The 22,343-nt window shown below is 52.2% G+C and overlaps 1 protein-coding gene across 3 annotated transcripts in view; it reads left to right on the forward strand.

Moving 5' to 3' along the window:
- The window catches only part of JAKMIP3 (Janus kinase and microtubule interacting protein 3), a 50,842-nt gene extending 28,537 nt beyond the window's left edge, over positions 1–22,305 (forward strand). The window contains exons 5-24 of one of the 3 annotated variants that reach the window (XM_066554241.1): positions 2,740–2,955; positions 4,574–4,693; positions 5,517–5,663; positions 6,061–6,192; positions 6,675–6,710; positions 8,078–8,137; positions 9,760–9,888; positions 11,270–11,398; positions 13,542–13,625; positions 14,275–14,337; positions 15,003–15,101; positions 15,332–15,430; positions 15,517–15,570; positions 17,179–17,244; positions 17,748–17,816; positions 17,890–17,967; positions 19,849–20,052; positions 20,402–20,467; positions 21,303–21,375; positions 22,097–22,305. In XM_066554241.1, coding sequence (XP_066410338.1) covers positions 2,740–2,955; positions 4,574–4,693; positions 5,517–5,663; positions 6,061–6,192; positions 6,675–6,710; positions 8,078–8,137; positions 9,760–9,888; positions 11,270–11,398; positions 13,542–13,625; positions 14,275–14,337; positions 15,003–15,101; positions 15,332–15,430; positions 15,517–15,570; positions 17,179–17,244; positions 17,748–17,816; positions 17,890–17,967; positions 19,849–20,052; positions 20,402–20,467; positions 21,303–21,353 — 1,902 coding nt within the window. In that variant the 3' untranslated portion in view covers positions 21,354–21,375; positions 22,097–22,305. Of the gene's footprint in view, positions 1–2,739; positions 2,956–4,573; positions 4,694–5,516; positions 5,664–6,060; positions 6,193–6,674; positions 6,711–8,077; positions 8,138–9,759; positions 9,889–11,269; positions 11,399–13,541; positions 13,626–14,274; positions 14,338–15,002; positions 15,102–15,331; positions 15,431–15,516; positions 15,577–17,178; positions 17,245–17,747; positions 17,817–17,889; positions 17,968–19,848; positions 20,053–20,401; positions 20,468–21,302; positions 21,376–22,096 lie in introns of those variants that run through there. The other 2 variants (XM_066554243.1, XM_066554244.1) reach the window with 2 other exon arrangements.
- The last annotated feature ends 38 nt before the right edge of the window (positions 22,306–22,343 follow it).

A 22,343-nucleotide genomic window follows, 5' to 3' on the forward strand; every position in this document is an offset into this window, starting at 1 on the left:
GGCCAGCTTTTAACAACATTTTTCTCTGGACCTAAAGTTAATATTTCCTGGGCTGTAACCACACTGTTGTGCTGCCAGAGCACACCCAGCACAGGGCTTGGGCTGGGGGCCTCTGGGAGCACTTTTGTGGGGTTTGTGCCTCCAGTGGGAGCTCTGCACAGCCCCTGCTCCGTTCCTGGCTTCCCCGGTGGCACTGATGGCTACACTCAGCACCAAGCTGAGCTCCAGCTCCCTCCCAGCCCAAACCTTCGGGGCCCTGTGCTGGTGCTGGGTGCCCAGGACAGGCAGGCAGCGGGGCTGGCTCTGCACAGGGAGGGGAACGAGCAGGGTCTCTGTGTGTGTGCCCTGTGCCCTTCTCCCAGGGCTGGCACACCCAGGGCCACCCGGTCCCCTCCTGCCAGGTCCCAGCACCCTGGCAGCCCCATCGAGGCTGGGACAGCTCTCCTGACATGTCCTGATGCCAGCTCAGTGCCTGCCATGCACAGGGATCCTCCTCTGTGCCCCCTGCCTGGGGGGATGCCTTTGATCCCAGGTGCTTCAAAGGCCATTTTTGACAGCATCTGTCAGCTTGCAGGGGCCCCAGGAAGATTGCAGGGACAGATGCCCCAGCCAGGACCCTGAGCCTGGGTTGGAACAGGATGGCAATAGTAACTTTAATAACAGAGCCAGGGCTCAAAGCCTGGAGGAGCAGCACATCTCCCTGAGCAGCAGGGAGGAGCAGCACATCTCCCTGAGCGCAGCTGCTGCTCTGTAATTGGCACCAGCTGTGCTGGGGCTGCCTCCAGTGAGCAGACACATACATATTCATCAGTATTCCTGCAGCTCTGAGTGCAGCAGGCGCCTGCAGGTGCCTGGGTGGGTGCGTGGTGGGTGGGTGCTCCTGCACTGCCGCCCCTTCCCCGCTCCAGAGCGCCAGGGTGGGAGCAGGGACAGGAGCCAGAGCCTGGTCCAGCCCAGCAGAGCCCGGCATGAGGCCAGGCTGGCCCTGCCCGAGGGCAGCGTGCCCATGGACCTGCACCACTGCCAGTGAGTTCTGGGGACCCCTTGCCCTGCCCTCCCTTCCTCTCCCCCCCGTGCTGAGGCACACCTTTCCCTCCCAGCTGTGCTCTTTCCACTGTCTCTGTCTGTCAGTGGCTGCAGCCACCAAACTTGGGCATGTGTCATGGATGGGAATTTACTCAGGTGGAGGAAGATCTCAATGCTGAGGTTTGCTTGTGGTCTACGAAGGTTTTGTTTAGGGATTTTTTTTTTTTCTGGAAAACAAGCCATTAGTGGAATGCTGTGAAATGTTTCGTGTTTTCTCATCTCTTTGTTCCTCCCAATTTCATGTGTTGCCTTTGTTGTAATATGTCTTTGTTTCCATATGAATAAGAATTAACTAGCCAATATTCTGCTTATTTTAAACAAATAATCATTTGATGATGTGTTATCTTTTCACCTGTGCATCCATTTCGATTTCTCCTCATTAGGCATTTAGCAGAAAGACCTCAGGTGCTCTGGAAGTACCTGTGTCTTTGTTTCATTCTAAGTCAGCAGATGCTGCCTTCACTGACATTGTTGAAAGGGTGGTTAGTCAATGGCACCCAAAATCCCTTTCATTTGCTCCATTTTGCTTTCCTGGTGCCTGGGTGACCTGCCAGCACCTGCCCTGGGTGAGCTATATTGGCAATTACTGCAAACCAAGTCCCTGGAGTGACTGTTGGCTCCCTGTGTCATTTCTTTCCAGGTTTACAGACAAAGCAGAGATAAAAGTATTATCACAGCTCTTAGAAGGCAAAATTTTCTTATTTGAAGCAGGCCAGGTTTAAAAACTGACCATTGAAATTAAATATCTGAAATCTCAAAAACTGAAGGCAAAAATCTTGCGTTTCTGGAGTCTGAAAGCAGCCTGAGGGATGGGTGTGATTTCTGTGGAACCTCTGCCACTCGGGCTGTGAGTGGGGGCTCCAGCGTGGGCAGCACCCCAGCCAAGCTGGGCTGGGATCAGGGATTCCCTCACTGGGCTGGGATCAGCTGGGCTGGGATCAGCTGGGCTGGGATCAGGGATTCCCTCACTGGGCTGGGATCAGCTGGGCTGGGATCAGCTGGGCTGGGATCAGGGATTCCTTCACTGACAGGACCCAGCCCTGGTGAACTCCTGGCAGACCCCAGGAGTCGGATCCTGGCTGATCCCATGGGATGTGCGCAGCCCCTTGGCACAGGCAAACAGGGAAGGGGGAGCATTAGAGGTCACTGGGTGTTTGTCATTTAAGCACTTCATTATTTTGCATAATCTTTATTCTGTGTAAGTAAAACCTCTGATGGAAAAGGAATAGCTCACAAGGAAGATATTTGGGAAAAAAAAATTAAAAATATTTCTTCTAGGAATTTTGAAAATGTAAAGGATTCTGAGGTTTCAAAATTTTTCTTTAAAAATTATTAATCCACATTTTCTAGAGGTGGCATCCAAGCAAAATGCTGCAGAATCATTAAAGTGTTTGAGTGAAGCAATCCAAGTGTGATGCGAATGTTTAATTTTGTTTAAGATATTCTGAAGTGGTGACAGGATTCCAGGCTGTTCCCAATATTTCACTGCCAGCTGCCTGCTGAAGGAGGGGTTTCCTGCTGGGTGGCCCTGGAGAGGGGCAGCGCTGTGCCCAGTGCTCACTGTCACTGTGGGTAGCAGGGCAGCCGTGCTGTGCCACCTGGAGTGCTCGGGGCTGCCGAGCCCTGTGTGACTGTGTTCTGTTCTCCTTATAGATGGAGGAGATTAAGTTTAAGGACAGAGCAGTCTTCGTGCTGGAGAGAGAGTTAGGGGTGCGAGCCGGGCATGCTCAGAGACTGCAGCTCCAAAAGGAGGCTTTAGATGAACAACTGTCCCAGCTCAAAGAGTCTGACCGGCATCTGAGCAGCCCCAAGCGGGAACTTCCTTATGCAAGTGGTGCAGGAGACGCTTCAGATCATTCGGGAAGCCCCGTAAGCACTTCCACATGGTTTCACCTAAACGAGCGACCAAATGAGTGGCAGAATCTTGATGAGTGCACCCTGGAGCAAGAGCTGTCCCATGGCTGTGCAGGGTTCCTGAGGCACCTGCTCATGCTCTGGCTTTTGTGTGCCCAAAGCCTTGAGATTTCCAATCAAACCTCGCCATGGGAGAGCTTTTGCTTTCTGTTGTTTTGTTTCCCGGTCGGTTTGGTTTGGTTTGGTTTGGTTTTGTCAGCAGGGTGGAATTGCTCTGTCCTTTCTCTCCTTTTCCTCACTGTGCCATGCTCAGCCACCCGCCTTAGTTTGACAGTTTGACACGACTCTGCCAACAAACGATGCAAATGCATTCCTCACCAAGTGCTGTTTGTGTGCGAGCTCTCGGAGGTGCGGGCTGGGGCTTGGGGAGCAGATGTACGAGGCCAGTTCCAGAGGGATGGAGGCAGTGCAGGGCAGCATGGACCCCTGCACCCCCAGGGCAGCCCTGCACTGCTGGTCACTGCCAGCAGGACACAAAGTGAACCAAACACCTCCTGACCTATCCTCTGCTGTTTATCCTCTGCAATAGCCAGAGCATTGGATTGGAATCACCCCTCCACAGTGGCTTTTGCAGTGTAACTCTAGCGCCTCCCTGCTGGGGCCCCCTCTGCCCAGAAAAGCCCTCGGGTAACTGCCCTCGTGCCTCTGACGTGTGCAGGTCGTCCTCATTGCTGATCCTCATCAAGATTTCTTTTGCGACAGCCTCGATTGTCTCAGTACAAGTGTAAAACTTATACCTGAGTAAACCAATCTGTTTTATTCTTTGGCCCAAGCCTCTCCTGCACCTGTTGAATGAGGAACCCTAGACCTCCCAAAAGTGCCACCAGTACTTTTTCGTGGGCACTAATTTGCCTCTCTCTAGTTGTACTCAACTTCTGCCAAAGACCAGAACAAGTCTTAGAGAAGGGGGAAAGTCTGTCACGTTTGTCAGTAGCTGTAACTCCTCTGATTCTGAACGAGAACACATCTACCTATATCTCTATTCACTTCTAATTTGATTGAAGCATTTTCACTCAGATAAAGTGCTACCCCTGTAGCCTTACGAGTGACCCTTTAGGACCCCATAAGGGCCACACCTTTCTGGAAGAAGAGCTTATTCAATGCACAATTGCATGGATTTTCCCCATTCAGTAATTCAGTAATTTTAATACCAGTTTCTTATGATCAAATCCTCAGAGTGGGCAATGTGTCTGAAGCTCTCAGTTCAACAGTGGCATCATTGGAACACGGCCTTCAGTTTTGATATTTTCTGTTGTTTCCAAGTTTACCATTTGTAAACTTTGTGTTTGCACATTTGTATTGTCACATTTGTGACCTTGTATTTGCATATGCATATACACATACATATGCATATACCCACCTCTGCATTTGCATTCTTTGTTACATTTCCACTCCTGACTTTCCGTTGGTCTCACCCTGCAGCTTTCCATGGTCACTTGGGTTCCACGGGTTACACTCTATGCGATAACATTTTAAAATGTCTGCATTTGGGATAAGGAAAAGTTTGAGCTTTGCCAATGTGCTCTTGCGTGCACACTTATGAACAGTTATTTGCAGTTGATCTTTGTTTTAGGAACAGCAGTTGGATGAAAAGGACGCGCGGCGCTTCCAGCTGAAAATCGCGGAGCTGAGCGGGATCATCCGCAAGCTGGAGGACAGGAACGCGCTGCTGTCGGAGGAGAGGAACGAGCTGGTGAGTGCAGCAGGGCCCGGCCTGGGGACGTGTGCTCTGCCCCAGGAACACCCGGGGTTGCTCCTGTGCTGCCTGGAAATGAGGGGCTCCTCCTCCTGCCTCCTGCTCAGCTCGCGGCTTGGGCTGGGCCGCGCCACTCCCCTCTTGGCTTGTGCAGCAATGGATTTTTAACATGGCATTAGCTCGAATTATGTTTATTTCTTTTCAAAAATAAGTACATTCCCCACATTGAACGTTTGCTACACAGGCAGAATATCTCATTGTAGCCACAGGTCTCTTCACAGAGAGCAGCAGGCACAACTTTCCCAAGGATTTCTCCAAATGAAAGGCAGTGAGAAACCTCAGAGAAAATAACTCTCACCTCTACTTGCTGCTCCTGTTGTTTGACACATGTGGAATGTGTTATGGAGATTGTTTACCAAAAGTGACTTGTTAATTGCACTCTGGTGATGGTTGTTTAGATTGATTAGCCAACTAGGTCAAAGCTGTGTTGTGACTGTCTGGAGACACTCATGAGTTTTTCTTTAGTATCTTTTCAGTATAGTTTTAATATATAGTATTAGTGTAATATAATATAGCTTAATAAAGCATTTGTTCAGCCTTCTAGAGTCAGTGGAGTCAAAGCAGATTATTCCTGCATCAGGGGCTCCCTACAACGATATCTTCTAATGTGGGAATGCTCTCTTCCCACTGGAAAATCCCAAGTTTTTATCAGTTCTGCTTTGCATCAGGAGAAAAAACTTCTAGCGTGATAGTTACAGAAAGTAGTTAATATATTTGATGAAAAATCTCCAGAAGTGTTATTTTTCTCTTTATCTTTCAGTTGAAACGTCTCAGAGAAGCAGAAAGTCAGTATAAGCCCATTTTGGACAAAAACAAACGCCTCAGTAGGAAGAATGAGGAGTTGTCACATGCCTTACGTCGAATGGAAAATAAACTGAAATTTGTGACGCAGGAAAACATTGCCATGGTGAGTGCCTGTGCTCCTGGGAGAACGGGGGACGTTGGGGCTGAGGGAGTCAGGCACTGGCCCACCCTTGCAGGTTCCATGGGAAACTTCCATCCTGGCCCTTCCAACCCAAACTCACCTGGCATTCTATGGCTCACCTTCAACTTTCCCGCCAGGATCACCTCACAGTCCCTGGGAAATCTGCCCCTGTGACCCTGCCCCTCTTCCAGCTGGAGGAGCAGGACCCTCTGGCACATTTGGAGCCCGGACGTGAGGCTCAGCAGAAAGGGAGCGGGAGAGCTGCCAGGGCAACCATTAGAGAGATGTTTTCTACTTGCTGTAAAGGGAAGGGCCAGACAAGTCCCTGGCAAAGCCTCCTGATCATTTCCTCCTCTGCCCTGTGGTTTTTGCATTCTAGAGGCAAAGAAGTGGAGCAATAAGGAGACCAAGCTCCCTAAATGACCTTGACCACAGCCAGGAAGAAAGGGAAGTGGATTTCCTGAGACTACAAGTTATTGAGCAGCAGAACATCATTGATGAGCTCTCCAAGGTGAGATGGGAGGCCGCTGTTCTCACGTGAGAGTGCCCAAGGGCAGAGCAGAGGAAGCCCAAGGAAGGGGTGCCTGAGGTTCTGGGAGCTGGTGGGCACAGTGGGCAACAGGGGAACCTGGCAGGTATTTCTGTGCTTAGTAGTAATAGAAATTATCTGTGGTGTGGTGTCTGGGAAAACCCTTTCAATCTGCATTGGCCTGGCCTGACAGAACCACGTCCTTGCATGTGCTGGTGGCCAGATCTGGGAGGGAAACTGTCCGAGCTCCTTCAGCTGGACACACCACCAGGGCTGAAGATTCCTGTGTACAGGGAGGGGTCTGCAGCCCTGGGCTTGGGGTTTGCTTCCTTCTTAACATGTTCTCTGTCCTTGGAAACAGAAAACACCAAAATCACCATACTCTTCTAGAAAATAACTTTTGTTTATTCCCTTTCTTTTTAAGCCTGTCCGGTTACTGACATTATTTCATTCTGTTTCATTAGACCCTTGAGACTGCTGGCTATGTGAAGAGTGTCATGGTAAGAGTGACATTAGCTTCCTCCTCATCTATATATGCTTTAAATTGCTGTTCGTGGAAAGCAGGCGGGGTACAATAATATTTATTCTCCCTTCCATCTGTGTTCAGCAGTGAGCTGACCCAGGGGGTTTCCTCAGAGCAGATTTTTTATCAGCAGTTGTTCACCAGAGAAAAGCACAGTGATGGTGGGGAGGAAAGCTTTAATCCTGTCCTGATGGCCAAGGGCAAGTGTCCCCATCTCCAGGCAGCTCTGTCCCCTTGGAATGTCATTTTTTCACTCTGGCTGCCCCTGGCTTTGTGTGACCCACAGCAGGGTGTGCTCAGCCCTGCCCTTGCCCCATCCCTGTGCTGTGGTGAGCAGGGATGTTCGGGGTTTCAAACAGGGATGTTTAGGGTTCCATCACTGATGGGTATTGATGGGATGTACTGTTCCCATTCCAGGCAACGAGTGTTCAATTGTCCCTGGCCGGGGATTGGCCACCAGGCTGGGCAGCAGCCCGTGTCACTGTCCCCAAGGTCACCACATCCTTGTACCCAGGGGAAATGGAGCAGCTGAGGGTTTCCCCTGTGGAGCTTCCCTCTCTGCACTCCTGGGCTTTGCAAGTCCAGAACAGAGACTTTTTGCTGAGTACTGTAAAAAACCAACCTAATACCACAAAGAGGAAGAAATTGTTCCCTGGCAGGGTGGGCAGCCCTGGCACAGGTGCCCAGAGCAGCTGGGGCTGCCCCTGGATCCCTGGCAGTGCCCAAGGCCAGGCTGGGCACTGGGGCTGGGAGCACCTGGGACAGTGGGAGGTGTCCCTGCCATGGCAGGGGTGGAAAGGAGGTGATATTTTAGGTCCCTCCAACCTGGAATTTGATTATTCTATTATTTCCTCCAACTGGAAAAATTGTTGGCAGCAGTAAGGGCTCAAACCTTACTCCAGACACGTAGGGAACCTGCAGATCCTTAGGGAAGGAGCTGAGCCTGGAAGTGCAGAGTTCAAAGAGGCCCTGCAGTGTGTGCAGTGTGTTGGGTGTGTGCCCCTTCCAGAGCCACCAACAGCCACCAGGGACAGGGCCATGGCAAGGGCTGCAGGGCCATGGTCACCCAGGGAGCAGCTCCACAGGGATACCCAAACTCTCAGCATAAAGCTTATCACCAGCTTTATTTTAGCTTGATTTTCATGGACATAAAGAGCAATTTCTAGTTGTCTGTGGCAAAGCTGAGAGATGTTGGAGTAAATAACCCAGGCATGGTGACAGTATGGGACAGTGGCCAGCAGGGACATTCCTGTCTGTTGCTTCCCCAGTGGCTCCTTGTACTGACAGGGTTGATTTCAGTAATTGCTCTCTGCAAACAGCTAACAGTGTCTCTGACTCTTGCAGGAACGTGATAAGCTGCTAAGGTTCAGGAAGCAAAGGAAAAAAATGACAAGAATTCCTAAGGTAAAAAACAAACCCTTCCATGGTGACATGCAGATGGACAGGGCTGGGGTGCTCAGAGCACCTCAGGGCCAAGGCAATGTTCTCCTCGAGGGTCTGCAAATGGGTCCTGAACTTCAGTTTGGGTGAAGGACATTGACAGACTGCATTGGGATATTCAAGGGGGCAGGGTACCTGTTTGCATTGAGCATTCTGAGCCTTTCCATGCTCTGCATTCACCCTGTGGGACTCTGGTGGGATGTGGTTGTCTTAAGAGCAGACAAATTTTATGAATCAACACATCTCCAAATGATCTTCTGATGGTGCTGCCTGAAAACATGTGTATGTAGTAAATAATTCATGATGGAGTTTAGTAACATGTGAAAATTGCTGGTTAGGGAAGCAGTGGTTAGAGCTCAGGGAAAAGGGGATGTTGGTTAATGAGGGCTTGGCAGGGTGTTAATGTAAATATTAACACTAAAATGTCACAGGAAGGTTTAATGTCAGGGCTGCCAGTGTGCTGTGATCCACAGATGAACAATTAGAGTGAGGCTGGTGCTAATGAACCTATGAATAACTAATTGAGGTCAATGGGAAATAACTCCTGACATCCTGAGCATCACATCCAGGCCTTCCAGGGAGGCACGTTCTGTCTGAAAGCTGCGTGGGGCTGGAGGGACAGGAGCCAGGGAATGGCTCCCAGTGCCAGAGGGCAGGGCTGGATGGGAGATTGGGAACTGGGAATTGTTCCCTGGCAGGGTGGGCAGCCCTGGCACAGGTGCCCAGAGCAGCTGGGGCTGCCCCTGGATCCCTGGCAGTGCCCAAGGCCAGGCTGGACACTGGGGCTGGGAGCCCCTGGGACAGTGGGAGGTGTCCCTGCCATGGCAGGGTGGCACTGGGGGGGATTTGGGGTCCCAGAGCCATGGAAGGGATCCCAGGCCCCCCTCTGGCTCGGGGCTGTTTCCATCCCCCAGCACTTTCAGCCCATGGCTCTTGGCCTGCCAGGCGTCTGTCCAGCTGCAGGGGCAGTCTGTCCGGGAGCCAGGACAGTCTGTCCGGGTGTCAGGGGCAGTCTGTCCGGGTGCAGGGGCAGTCTGTCCAGGTGTCAGGGCAGTCTGTCCAAGTGTCAGGGCAGTCTGTCCCGGTGTCAGGGCAGTCTGTCCGGGAGCCAGGACAGTCTGTCCGGGTGTCAGGGGCAGTCTGTCCAGGTGTCAGGGCAGTCTGTCCGGGTGCAGGGGCAGTCTGTCCAGGTGTCAGGGCAGTCTGTCCGGGTGCAGGGGCAGTCTGTCCGGGAGCCAGGGCAGTCTGTCCGGGAGCCAGGGCAGTCTGTCTGGGTGTCAGGGCAGTCTGTCCGGGTGTCAGGGCAGTCTGTCTGGGTGTCAGGGGCAGTCTGTCCGGGTGTCAGGGGCAGTCTGTCCGGGTGCAGGGGCAGTCTGTCCGGGAGCCAGGGCAGTCTGTCCGGGTGTCAGGGGCAGTCTGTCCGGGTGCAGGGGCAGTCTGTCCGGGTGCAGGGGCAGTCTGTCCGGGTGTCAGGGGCAGTCTGTCCCGGTGTCAGGGCAGTCTGTCCGGGTGTCAGGGCAGTCTGTCCAGGTGTCAGGGCAGTCTGTCCGGGTGTCAAGGCCCTCCCTGACCCTGCTCTCTGCCAGAAGCCGGTGGTGGAGACGTTCTATGGCTATGATGAGGAGGCTTCCCTGGAGTCTGATGGTTCCTCCATCTCCTACCAAACTGACCGGACAGACCAGACACCGTGCACGCCCGAGGACGACCTGGAAGAGGTACTCCTCAAAAACCCCTCTTGCTTTGCCCGTGACCCTGGTGCTGCTTTCTAATGAAATCCCTGCTCTGTTCCATCACTTCCATCTATCATTGCTGCTCTCTCATATCTGTTCTATCGTTCTGTCCCTCAGACCTCAAAATGAAACACTTCTGTTAAATTTGGTGCTGTGCATGGTGGTCAGTATCTCTACATCTCAGGTCTTCAGTAACTTCACAATTTCAAAGCTGGAAATCTGATATCCTAAGAATATTGAATTTACGGCAGGTTTGCAGGTCTAAAAAATGGAGAAATTGGACAGGCCATGGGAGGTGTGTTCACTCTGAGCCTGGCTGCAGATTTTGGCAGGTGCAGTTTGGGCCAGCCAAGCTCAGTAAGGTTGTGTTGGTGGAGGGAGAGGGAATGAATGCTCCCCTGAAGCTCTGGGCTCCAGGGAAAGGCTGGTTCCTGGCTGGGTTCCAGAGGAACATTTGTGTGTTCACAGCACACAAATGTAACACAAATTAAAGGGATTATTCCTTGATTTGCCAGGGCTTCCCCACAAATGCACTCCCCAGTGTGTGTCAGAACACTGGCCCATTACACAGCTCTGGGCTTAACAAGACTCTTGTAATAAACAAGAATTGCCCCTGATGATGTGCAGCCCTTTCACGGTGTGCTGGCTGCAGGTGTGTAATTCAATCTGCTGAAAGGGAGCCTGCAGAATTCCTCACTCCATCATGAAAGATACCTGATGGTTACCAGGCTGCACTGCAGGAAATCTGGATGTATTTGTGTATGCATGAGCCTGTTTATTTTTCATTCCTGTATTGATATCTTCCCCCCGTTCAGCCAGTGGGAAGTTGATGCATGCACCCAGCAATGTAATTCCATTTCATGTTGAGTGAAATATTCCGGTCAGACATGAAAGCACTCCATACTGGTTATTGTAAGCAGGGTGAAGAAGATGAAGGGCTCCTTTCATGTTGCCTGTCACCACTTCTACAACTATTAACTCTGGATTCATGTTTTAATAATTGAGTGAGGCTGTCAGGCTTGGTTTCCTTTCCAAATTGAAACCTTTTGTTGTTAAAGAAAGCTGCATTTTCACCTTTAATGTGATGATTTTCCCTGTTCCAGTAAGAAAGGGTGGTGCAGTCATTCGTGTGCTATATGGAAGGCAAGCTTTTATCTTTCCAAGGCAGGGATTATCTTTTTATTTCTGTATTGCACTTCCTGGAGGTAAGAGCGTGCAAGGGATGTGCAGGGGACGGAGGGGAAGCAGCTTGAGGGCGCTTAACTAAGATATTTTGTACCATGGTTCCAAATTGCGCTTCAAAAGGGATAATTCTGGCAGTTTTCAGAGACAGCAGACCTAACCCTCTCCTTTTGTGTGCTGGCAGGGCATGGCCAAGGAGGAGACGGAGCTGCGGTTCCGGCAGCTGACGATGGAGTACCAGGCGCTGCAGCGCGCCTACGCCCTGCTGCAGGAGCAGGTCGGGGGCACCCTGGATGCAGAGCGGGAAGTCAAGGTCTGCAGGGTGTGCGTGCCATGGACATGGGGCCCTGCAGCTGGCAGGGTGGGTGGGGGCTCCCCTGGCCGGGCTCAGGCTGTTCTCCAGCTCACCTGGGCTCAGCCAGGCGGCTCCGGGCACTCTGAGCGCTGCCAGGGCTGCTGAGAATCCACCACTGCTGCAGCTCGGGCTTTTCACCTCCGGTCTGCTCAAGGGAAATCCAGGGAGAGGTTTCTATGGGAAATCCTTGAAAGTAAGCTCTTTTTCTACAAAGAACTAGGACAGATAGCCTGAAATATATAATGCGTGGTCTTTAATTCCTTCTGGGCTCTGAGAGATTACATGATTCCTCAGAAAATGTTTAGAAGGCTTATAGCTGAGATTTTTCTGTTAATTAAATTGCAAAGTGCCCTGTGTCGTTCTGCCTGTCTGCCTCACAGGGTTCCTGTGGCTCTGGACAGCTGGCCTGAAGTGCTGATTTTGTTGGGAGCTTGTTGAGTGTGCCAAGCAGTTACAGAGGAATTGTTCCCTGGCAGGGTGGGCAGCCCTGGCACAGGGTGCTCTGTGATGGTGCTCACAGGGGTCCCAGGATGAGGGAAGAGACGAGGATCTGACTCCATGTTTCACAAGGCTGATTTATTATTTTATGATATATAATATATTAAAACTATACTAAAAGGATAGAAGACAGGATTTCATCAGAAGGCTGGCTAAGAATAGCAGAAGAAAGAATGATAACAAAGGTTTGTGTCTCAGACAGAGAGTCTGAGCCAGCTGGGCTGTGATTGGCCATGAATTAGAAACAAGCACATGAGCCCAATCCCAGCTGCACCTGTTGCATCCCACAGCAGCAGATAACCATTGGGTACATTTTGTTCCTGAGGCCTCTCAGCTTCTCAGGAGGAAAACTCCCAAGGAAAGGATTTTTCATGAAAGATGTCTGTGACAGTGCCCAGAGCAGCTGGGGCTGCCCCTGGATCCCTGGCAGTGCCCAAGGCCAGGCTGGGCACTGGGGCTGGGAGCACCTGGGACAGTGGGAGGTGTCCCTGCCATGGCAGGGGTGGCACTGGGGGGATTTGGGGTCCTTCCCACCCAAAGCATTCCCTGACTCCCTGAAGGGCTGGCAGGATGGGTCATGCCCATTCTGGAAAGGTGTGGGTGCCATCAGGAAAGGGACAAATTTGCTGTTTAACAGGAGAAATGTGCCTGCAGATTTGTTCCTACACCTGTTCTGTGGAGGTGTTATCCAGGAACACTGGGAGTGGGTCAAGGTGTAATGCATGAAAACTGACATTCCCAGAATGAACATCTACTCTGAAACATCAGGGACTGCACCTGGAAGGAAAATCCCAGTGAGCCAAGGCATGCCCAGCTGTGAGAGTGACTGGGTTTTAGTCTTTTCACAGGGGGCCAAAGGAGGCACCAGTGTAGGTCGTGCAAACAAAGTCACTTTCAGTGTAAATAACAGGATAAATAGCAGAGAAATGGCTCAAGGAAATAAATGTTCTATGAAAGTATGTAACAAATACAACAACTAGCAATAATTACATTTGTTTTTCAGAAAAGGTGTATAGGAATGTGGTGTCTACTTAAATAAGCAGGAAGGTACAACTACAGTAAAAAATGAGAGATGGGTATGAAATAGATGTAGCACTAAATCATAGATAAGGCTCTAAGTTATAGACAAGGCACCAAAGGCACAAAGGTCAATGAAATTTGCCAGTTTGTAATGTGGGCTCTGCTCTGAATGTTGAACGTGCCCCAAATTTAAGGGAACAGGAGTGCCCAGAATTGTGCCCCAGTAATTCTCATTTGTTTTCCTGGAGAAAGGGAGGAGGCTCTGGCTGCAGCCTGCCACGAGCAGCTGTGAGGGGCCAGCTCTGCTTTGCCATTTTGTTAATCTTGAGTTAAATCTCAAAATCAGTAATCCTATCTCCCAGACTTGATTTGATTACATTTGATTATTTGATACTCTGTGCTCAGCTGCAAATTTCTTCTGCCAGGGAACTTTCAAAATAATTTGTTAAAAGCATTTGGTATTTTCAATACTGCATTAGGTTTGGTCTTTTGGAGAAAGTTTGATTTTTTTTTTTTATTATTTCTTTTTAAATTATTCTTTACCAATTTTTTGGTCTTTTTGTTTCTCTCTCATATGCCACAGACACGTGAGCAGCTCCAAGCAGAAATACACCGGTCCCAGGCTCAGATAGAAGACCTGGAGAAGGCTCTGGCTGAGCAGGGACAGGTAATGCTGACTCCAGCCCTTCCCCACCTCTCACCTGGGGGACCAGAAAGGTTCCCAGGCTGGTTACAGCTTGTGCACCACTTCTGCTGACAAAAAAACAACAACCAAACAAAAAAAAACAAAAAAACCCAAAAGCAACAGCAGCAGTAAACAGAAAATGGTTTTGAGAACAATTAAATATTAAGTAATTGAGTAATTGCATCATTGTCTTCCCAGCTTAAACTCTTGTTGTTGTTCCTGCTGATAAATGATGTCCTGGGTTTGTGGGTTTTATATTCCTCAGACTAAGAGCTTAGCTTCCAGATAAAGTTCAGTTTGCCTGAGCTGCAGAAATATGTGATTTGTATTCAGTAAAATAGAAATTTGATAGTAAACACATAGTTGGGAATGTCCCTTTTAATGCAAACCAGATTTTACTTGAAAGAGGTTTTTAATCACTGGAATGTTTTTATTCCATTTGTGAACTACAGAGCTGTTAAAAGTGCATGGGCAAGTTTAGCTTAGGGAGTTATTTTAAGAAGTAATGGACTTAGAGTTTCACAGCCCTCACTGTTCTGTCCCTCTGCACATGAGCTTCAGTGAGATACTTGCAGCTGTGCTGTTGCAAATGCTGCAGCCTCACCTGCAGCGTTGTTCATTTCTCCCCAAGGACATGAAGTGGATTGAGGAGAAGCAGGCACTGTACAGAAGGAATCAGGAACTGGTAGAAAAGGTATTTAATGTTTCTATTTGCATTATTCAAATAGCATTTGTGTCCTGAGCGATGCAGAAGGGGCAATATTCCAATCTGCATGGCACTGCCCTGCTGGAAATAATTTGTGTTTAATAGGAGATCCTCATAAACCTGCTGGAGAAGTGGGGCTCTGGCATTCTCTGGGGGTGTCCTGTGCATGAGGACAGTGGCCCTGGGGGCCAGCCCTGTGTCCCCCTGGCCCGGGGTGGCTCGGCCCTGCCCTGGCTGGGTGTGCTTGCCCACCTGGCTCAGGTGCCCAGGGCTGGGTGTGCCTGCCCACCTGGCTCAGGACAGGTGCCCTGGTTGGGTGTGCCTGCCCCCCTGGCCCAGCCCTGCCCTGGCTGGGTGTGCTTGCCCACCTGGCTGGGTGTGCCTGCCCACCTGGCTCAGCCCTGCCCTGGCTGGGTGTGCCTGTCCCCCTGGCTGGGTGTGCCCGCCCCCTGGCTCAGGACAGGTGCCCTGGTTGGGTGTGCCTGCCCACCTGGCCCAGCCCTGCCCCCCTGGCCCAGCCCTGCCCACCTGGCTCAGGTGCCCTGGGCTGGGTGTGCCTGCCCACCTGGCTCAGGCCTGCCCACCTGGCTGGGTGTGCCTGCCCCCCTGGCCCAGCCCTGCCCACCTGGCTCAGGTGCCCTGTGCTTTGGCAGATCAGGCAGATGGAGGCAGAGGAGGCACGCCTCAAGCACGACGTGCAGGACGCCAAGGACCAGAACGAGCTGCTGGAGTTCAGGATCCTGGAGCTGGAGGTGAGCCCCTGGGCAGCCCCAGCCCTGCGGGGCACTGCAGAGGGGCACTCTGAGCAGGGTCTGGTCAAAGAGGAGAACCACAAACTCCACAGACACCGGCGGTGGGGCTGACAGGTTGTTGTGGCAGGAGGGGCGGTGGGATGGGTTTTAGGGGCCCTTCCAAGCCAGAGCAGTCCGTGGTGCTGTGGTGTGGCACAGCCAGGGGTAACCGAGGATCCTTGTCCTTTCAGGAGAGGGAGAGACGGTCCCCGGCCATCACCTTCCACCACGGCCCCTTCACGGAGGGGAAGAGCCCTCTGCAGGTGTACTGCGAGGCTGAAGGTGTAACAGTAAGGGATGCTCCTTTCCTATCCCCTCCCCGGGCAGAGCCAGGTGCCCCGTGCTGACTCCTGCCTCTCCATTTCTCTCTTGCCAGGACATTGTAGTAGCAGAGCTGATGAAAAAGTTGGACATTTTAGGGGATAACGCCGTAAGTGTATGTTCCTTTAATAAATTGTGCATGCTTTGGGGAATACCTGTCCTGGTGTGCAGTGAGCAGAGCTGCCTGCTTTGGTGCTGCACAGCCTGTCCTGCCTCTGGTTTGGGCTGCAAGCACAGCATCTGCTGCCATTTCAAGGTTTTGCTGCCACTGAGGAGTGAAGTGCAGGGCTCGTGTCACCACACTGCTCCTGGATCCCTGTTACTCAGTGATGTTGGTGTTTGGGGCTTTCTGGCCACTGGCCACACATGGTTTCTTGATTTGCTTGCTCTGTATTTGCTTTGCTTTTGCATTTCAGCAGCTGTGTGCTTTGAGTTTGCCTAATAACCCATTAACCCTTGATACTAACCAGGATATTAAACAAAAAGCCAAAATAGCAGCATGAAAAGGAGAAGCAAATAACAAGAAACGTGCAAGTGCTTCTCCTTCAGCATGTGGCAGTGAATGGCTGCACACAGTTATGCACGTGGAAGGCACACACAAGGTCCTGTGGGTCTTTTCCTGTGCTCTCCTCTGTCAGCAGAGCCCCAGGGCTGGAGGGGCCAAGGTAGAGCTGAGCCCCTCAAGGTCTCACAGAGCCCTCAGCACCTCCAGGGCCCCCCTGGGACCCCCACCCCAGCTGCAGGAGGGTCCCCACTGTTCTCACACTCTGCACCTGGGCTGCCCCAGCTCTCCCTTGGACAGGCTGGGCACCAGGGCTGCCCCAGCTCTCCCTGTGACAGGCTGGATAGCAGCAAAACACCATCCCCAGGACCACGGCACAGCCCGGAAGTACCAGAACTATAAATACCTGGGGGTGGGCAACCCTGGCACAGGTGCCCAGAGCAGCTGGGGCTGCCCCTGCATCCCTGGCAGTGCCCAAGGCCAGGCTGGGCACTGGGGCTGGGAGCCCCTGGGACAGTGGGAGGTGTCCCTGCCATGGCAGGGGTGGCACTGGGGGGGTTTGGGGTCCCTCCCAGCCAGAGCCTGCCAGGATTCCCTGATTCAATCCCTGCAGGACAGCACTGCCATGGCCCAGCAGTGCCTGAGGCTGAAGCTCTTTGCAGTCCCCCTGCTCAGCAGCTGCCCTGGCTCTGGCTCAGGGTCCCACACGAGCCAGGCCCAGCCCTTCAGCTGCACCTGTGGTCACACTGAAGCTTGGGATGAAATGCAAAGCCAGTTCCAGTACTTTGGTATTTTGGAGGAAGCAACAGAAGGTGGATGGAATGGCCAATGTCTTAATAAATGCTTCCCAAAATCATCACCTGGCTGCACAAGTGAGGGTGGTGCATGGGATGAGCACTGCATCTCTTCTCCCCATGGCTCTTTGTGCTGAGCTCGATCTTGTCCTGTGTAAATGTCTGTTTAGTCCCTGTTGGGTATACAAAGATCCAGTCCCTGCTCTTGTTGGTAAATATAAGAATTTTTGAAGAATTATGTATGACAAGGGTTGGTAATGAATAGTGACAATGGCTTTTACAATGATTTTGCATCACAATTTCCTCTGCCTCAGTTTATTGTTCCTCAGACATATTTAATGTTTGAAACAGCAGTGGCCCAAGCAGTGGGTTAGTAACAAGAACTGGGATTTGTTGTAATTGTGCTCTGCTTTTGGTGCAGAATCTGACCAACGAGGAGCAGGTGGTCATCATCCAGGCCAGGACTGTCCTCACACTGGCTGAGAAGGTGAGGGGCACAGGTGGGGAAGGTGAGGGGCACAGGTGGGAGGGTGAGGAGCAGAGGATGGGGAAGGTGAGGAGCAGAGGATGGGAAGGGTGAGGAGCACAGGAAGGGGAAGGGTGAGGAGCACAAGAAGGGAAGGTGAGGAGCACAGGAAGGGGAAGGTGAGAAGCTGAGGCCCAGGGCACCTGTCCTGGTCTCTGTGTTTGGAAGCACCCACCCCTCTGAGCAGGCTGCAGAGGGAGCTGACAGCCCCCCATAGTCACGGTGCTTCATGAGGAGTTGCTCTGGGCTCTGTCCCAGCAGGGTGTCCAGCCAGCAAGGCAGCAGACTCCTCTGAAACGTGGCTGAACTCGCAAAGCCAGGCAGGAGGGAAGGGCCAGGCTCTGCCATGTGGCTTTTCAGAGGAGACCAGCGCAGGGTTAGTTGTGCTCTGCTGTTGGAGTGGTGCCTGCCTGCTGGCACATGCCCTGCCCCAGGGCCCTGCTCAGGCTCTGTCTGTCCCCCAGTGGCTCCAGCAGATCGAGGTGACCGAGTCTGCGCTGCAGCAGAAGATGCTGGACCTGGAGAACGAGAAGGTACCGGGGAGGGGGCGGCAGGGGACGGGCCTGGGCCCTGGGGGTCACTGACAGCCCCTTCCTCGCTCCCCAGGAGCTGTTCAGCAAGCAGAAGGGATACCTGGACGATGAGCTGGACTTCAGGAAACAGTCCCTGGACCAGGCTCACAAGGTGAGGGCAGTCAGACGGGGCTGACTGAGCACACCTGGGCCAGCCCATGGGCTCTGCCCTGGGCAGCGCTGCTCTGGGTGCCCCAAGGGCTGCATGGGTCAGGGTCCAGCAAATCCTCTGCACCCTGAGCTGACCAGGACTGCCTTGTGAACAGAACTCCTGGGTCTGAGTGGCCCCTGCAGGGTTAGCACCTGAGCATTTACTTACTCAACAAACACTCAGTTTTAATTCAGCCAAAGCTTCTGTAGAAGACTGATAAGAAAATTAGATTTGCAGGAATTTGTCTTATATTTTTTAAAAATATATTTTAGCCTGCACATTTCCTTGGATTTTGGATTACACCCCTGTAACCAGAGCAGCTGGAGGTATTCTGGGATGTGTAAATTTGAAATGGAACTGCTTTTAAGTCAGGTTCATCATTAGCTGATCCTAAGGCATTTCACCCATCTTTTCAGTCATCAGCTGTCTTGTTTCCATCAATGAGAGAAAGGTTTTATATATATATATCCACAAAAGGCATAAAGTTTCCTCTCAGTTTATCTCATTTTCCCAGTTCTACACAAACCTAGAGCAGTTACACTTTCTGAGGAGCAGTGAGTGTTTATGCCTCTGCCTCCTGTTGTCTACTTGTGTCTTGAACCATTTGGGGGAGCTTTTGCTCCATACATTTTCTGTCCTGTGGGTGATTTTTAGGACTGATTTTGCCACATTCTGAGCTGTATCTGGAGCCAAGCTTGGCGCAGTGCAAACCTTGGAAAGCACACAAGCCCCCTCGGCTGTGGCCCCAGCCCTATAACACCTTGCAGTGGAATTTCCCTGCCCATGGCAGTGGATGGAACAAGGTGGCCTTTAAGTCTGGGACTCAGTGGTTCCATCACCTCCTGTCCTGAGCAACAGTTTGTGCAGCCGAGGACTGACTCTGCTGATGGGAAGCAGGGAGTGCAAGGAGTGTCAGCCCCTGCAGAGGGGGCTGAGGGTTATTTGCATTTTCCTCTGTTTTCTGAAGGCACCACATGCGTGTCCCAGGCACTGCTTTGTTCCAGGACACAAATGCAGCCTGAAGGCAGCAAAGGAAGCTTTGTTCTGCCCTGGAATTCGAGTGGAAAAAGCTCTTCTGCTTTGTAAAATTCGCTTCACTTCCATGTTTCCTTTGTGCCCTGGAGATGAGGAGCAGCTAATCGTGATGCCCCTGAAGCAGAGCCAACAGGATTAGCAGGCAAAACCCCTGAGCCTGGCTGCTGCAGGGTCCTGCTCCAGGCAGCACTTGGCTGACCCTGCTGAGAGGGCCAGGAGGGTCCCCTGCCCCTCTCCTGCCCAGGCCAGTTCTCCAGACAGGGCTGGGCTTGTGTCCATGAGGCTGGGGCACAGCAGAAATCCAGGTATCAAACAGCAGCGCTTTGCTGGGGCGAGGTTACGTTCTCTGCTGGGTCACAGCAGAGCTACCAGGAAAGGGCAACCAAGGGACTGAAAAATACATGTAAAAAATATCTGTAACTCAGAAGATGAGTCTTTTATGAACCTATTTCCTATTTACATTTCCCCTTCTCCCTTTTCCCTCTCCCTGCTCCCTTTGGCCCTTCCTTTACCTTTTCTCCTTCTCCTCCTCTCCCCACGGTGCCGTCCCCAGGAAGGAGCAGCTGGCTCCCCCATGTTGGTGGGAGGCTGTGCCAGCCCCAGGGCTGCTCGGAGCCCCTCAGGATGGAGGCAGCCCGGGGTGTTTTCCCTCTGGATGGAGTTTTCTGTGCTGTCCCCGTGGAGGCTCAGCACGCAGCCCCCGCTCCGCTCCCGTTGCCTTTCAGGGTCGGACGCTCCGCTCCTCACAACCTCCTCGCCCCGCCGGGGACAAGGTCGAGCTGACAGCTTTATATTGTTTTTGATTAGCAAATTCTGGAATTAGAAGCCATGCTCTATGATGCCCTGCAGCAAGAAGCTGGAGCCAAAATTTCCGAACTTCTTTCAGAAGAGGAGAAGGAGAAGCTGAAGAGCGCCGTGGAGCAGTGGAAGCGGCAGGTGATGAGCGAGCTCCGCGAGAGGGACGCCCAGATCCTGCGGGAGAGGATGGAGCTCATCCAGCACGCCCAGCAGGTGGGTCTGGGCCAGGGCACTCGGGAGGGACAGCCCTGGCCTCCCCTGGGGCTGTCCGAGCTGGCCAGGCCTGGGACAGGCTTTGCTTGGCCCTGGATACCCCTGCAGACAGGGCAGTGTGCTGTCCCTGCCTTTGTCACACACGGTGACAATCACAGAGCACTCACCTGCAGTCCCTGCCTTTGTCACACACGGTGACAATCACAGAGCACTCACCTGCAGCCTGATACCCAGTCTGGCTTTGGTAGAAGCACAGCACATACAATTTATGTCCCCCAAACTAATGCATCTTCCGGGTACATCTGTATTTGGTTGGTTAATAAATATCTTTTTATTTGAAATCTGACAGAGAATTAAAGAGCTAGAAGAAAGAATTGAAGGCCAAAAAAGACAAATAAAAGAGTTAGAGGAAAAGGTAAGGTCATGCAGACGGAACAGCTGCTGTGTGTGCACATGCCCATTCTCCATTTCACCTGGGCCAAGGAAACCACCCTAGAGAGAGCTCGTGTGGGTAGTGCAGTGAGAAAGGGGCACAGCTCCAGGAAAACACCTTGCATTTGTACCAGCCCCTCCGAGGAGGGCAGGTGAACTGGTTGAATTGAGTCCTTCCTCCCTGCTAACCTGCAGGGCAGCCTGACCCCGGGCAGGGAGGGTCAGAGCTGAGGGCTCAGCAGCAGAGCTCTGGGGAAGGGGCTGTTGCTCCCTGCTTCCCTCCCATCCACCCCAGCCCCTGGGAAGGCAGTGCACGGAGCAGCCTTTCCCAGCAGGAGCGGGGGCTTTGCTCTCCTGCCTAGCTGCAGCCACAGTTTGTGTCATGGAGCGTTCTGCAGCCAGCCCAAACTGGTGTGTTTTACCCAGAATGGCTCAGCTGAGCCCTGCCTTGTGGAAGGGCCGTGCTCAGGTACAGCAGGGGCTGAGCTGGGCCAGCCCCTGAGCCCAGAGCTCAGCAGGGCCGGGCTCGGGTGTTTTAGGGTCAGAATTCAGCTGCTGTTCCCCATTCCCCGAGCCTGGGGCTGGGGCTGGCTGGGCTTACAGGGGCAGGGGGTCACTGTCACCAGCCCAGGGGACACGGGAGCTCTCGGGAGCCAAGCTGAGCACTCGGGCTTCACTTCACACTCCATGTTCCTTCTCACCTGAGAGTTGTGTTGTGCTCTGTCTGTAACCACAGCTTATTTCTCAGTTAAACACACTGTAAACTCTTAATCTCTTTCTTCTCTTCCATTTTTTCCTCTCTTCTCTCCCCTTTTCAGTTTTTATTTTTGTTTTTATTTTTCTCTTTAGCTTTCATTCTTTGGTCATAGTCCTTCAGGCCACATGCACAAGGTAAGCCCTCGGGTCTGCTCTGCTCTCTCCTCTTCTCCTCCTAGAGCATTTCTATTTTCCCATAGAGAAAAGAGCCTTCCTTTTGCTGTGTCAGCAGGATTGAAGGGTCTCTTGGGCATGCCAGAGAACCCAAAAATGGAAATCTCCAAATCCTTTAAAAAAATGTGAAGCCTGGACAAGCAGGCAAAAACTTGTCAAACAGAATTTCCTTCTTTAGAGGGAAAGACAAGGAAAAATTAGGCAGGTTTAAAAACAAAGAAACTTCTGTCAAGCCAGGGCAAACCCCCAGTCTGGGGTGACTCCTCTGAGTGCATCAGGGGCAGCTCCAGCTGATCTGTGCTGGAGGTCCATGGAAACCTCAGCCCCTCTCCTGTCCTGCCTCCAGGAGAGCAGCCAGGTGGGTTTGGGGCAACATAGCATTTATTGGAGTGTGTTCCTCCAGGGGCCACGGGGCCCCAGGGACCCCCTGACTCCCCTTTTTCCCATGTAAATGGGGGATAAATTGCCCTATTTCTGTGTGCTGCCAGAAATGCCCACGGCACGGATGGCATGGAGGGAAACACTCCCCACTAACAACAGAAATGGAGTGGATCACAAATGCTTTCTCATCAGTTTTGCAGTTCAGCAGATAATTGTGAACAGGACCTCGCAGAAGTTCTGTGAATGTTATTTTTGCCCAGGTGGGCTTTCCTCTGATTGCTGTTTTCCTCTCCTGTTTCAGCCCCCTGAGGCCGCTGCAGCTGCTCCTGCTGTTCCTGCCCGAGGGACAGCCCTGCTTCCCGAGACCCACACAGAGACTTTGCCCCTTCCAGCCCCGCATCTGTCTCGTTCTTTGCTGCTGGCCACGGCAGCTGCAGCCTGTGGGACTTGCAGTGGGGCTGAGCTGGGCTGTGGGGGAGTCCCTGCACCCCCAAAACCCCCGAGGAGCCTTTGGAGAGGACAGAACTGAGCCCACCAAGGAAGCCAGG

The sequence above is a fragment of the Molothrus aeneus genome, chromosome 8, assembly GCF_037042795.1.
Source record: "Molothrus aeneus isolate 106 chromosome 8, BPBGC_Maene_1.0, whole genome shotgun sequence".
In the NCBI taxonomy this organism is placed as follows: domain Eukaryota; kingdom Metazoa; phylum Chordata; class Aves; order Passeriformes; family Icteridae; genus Molothrus; species Molothrus aeneus.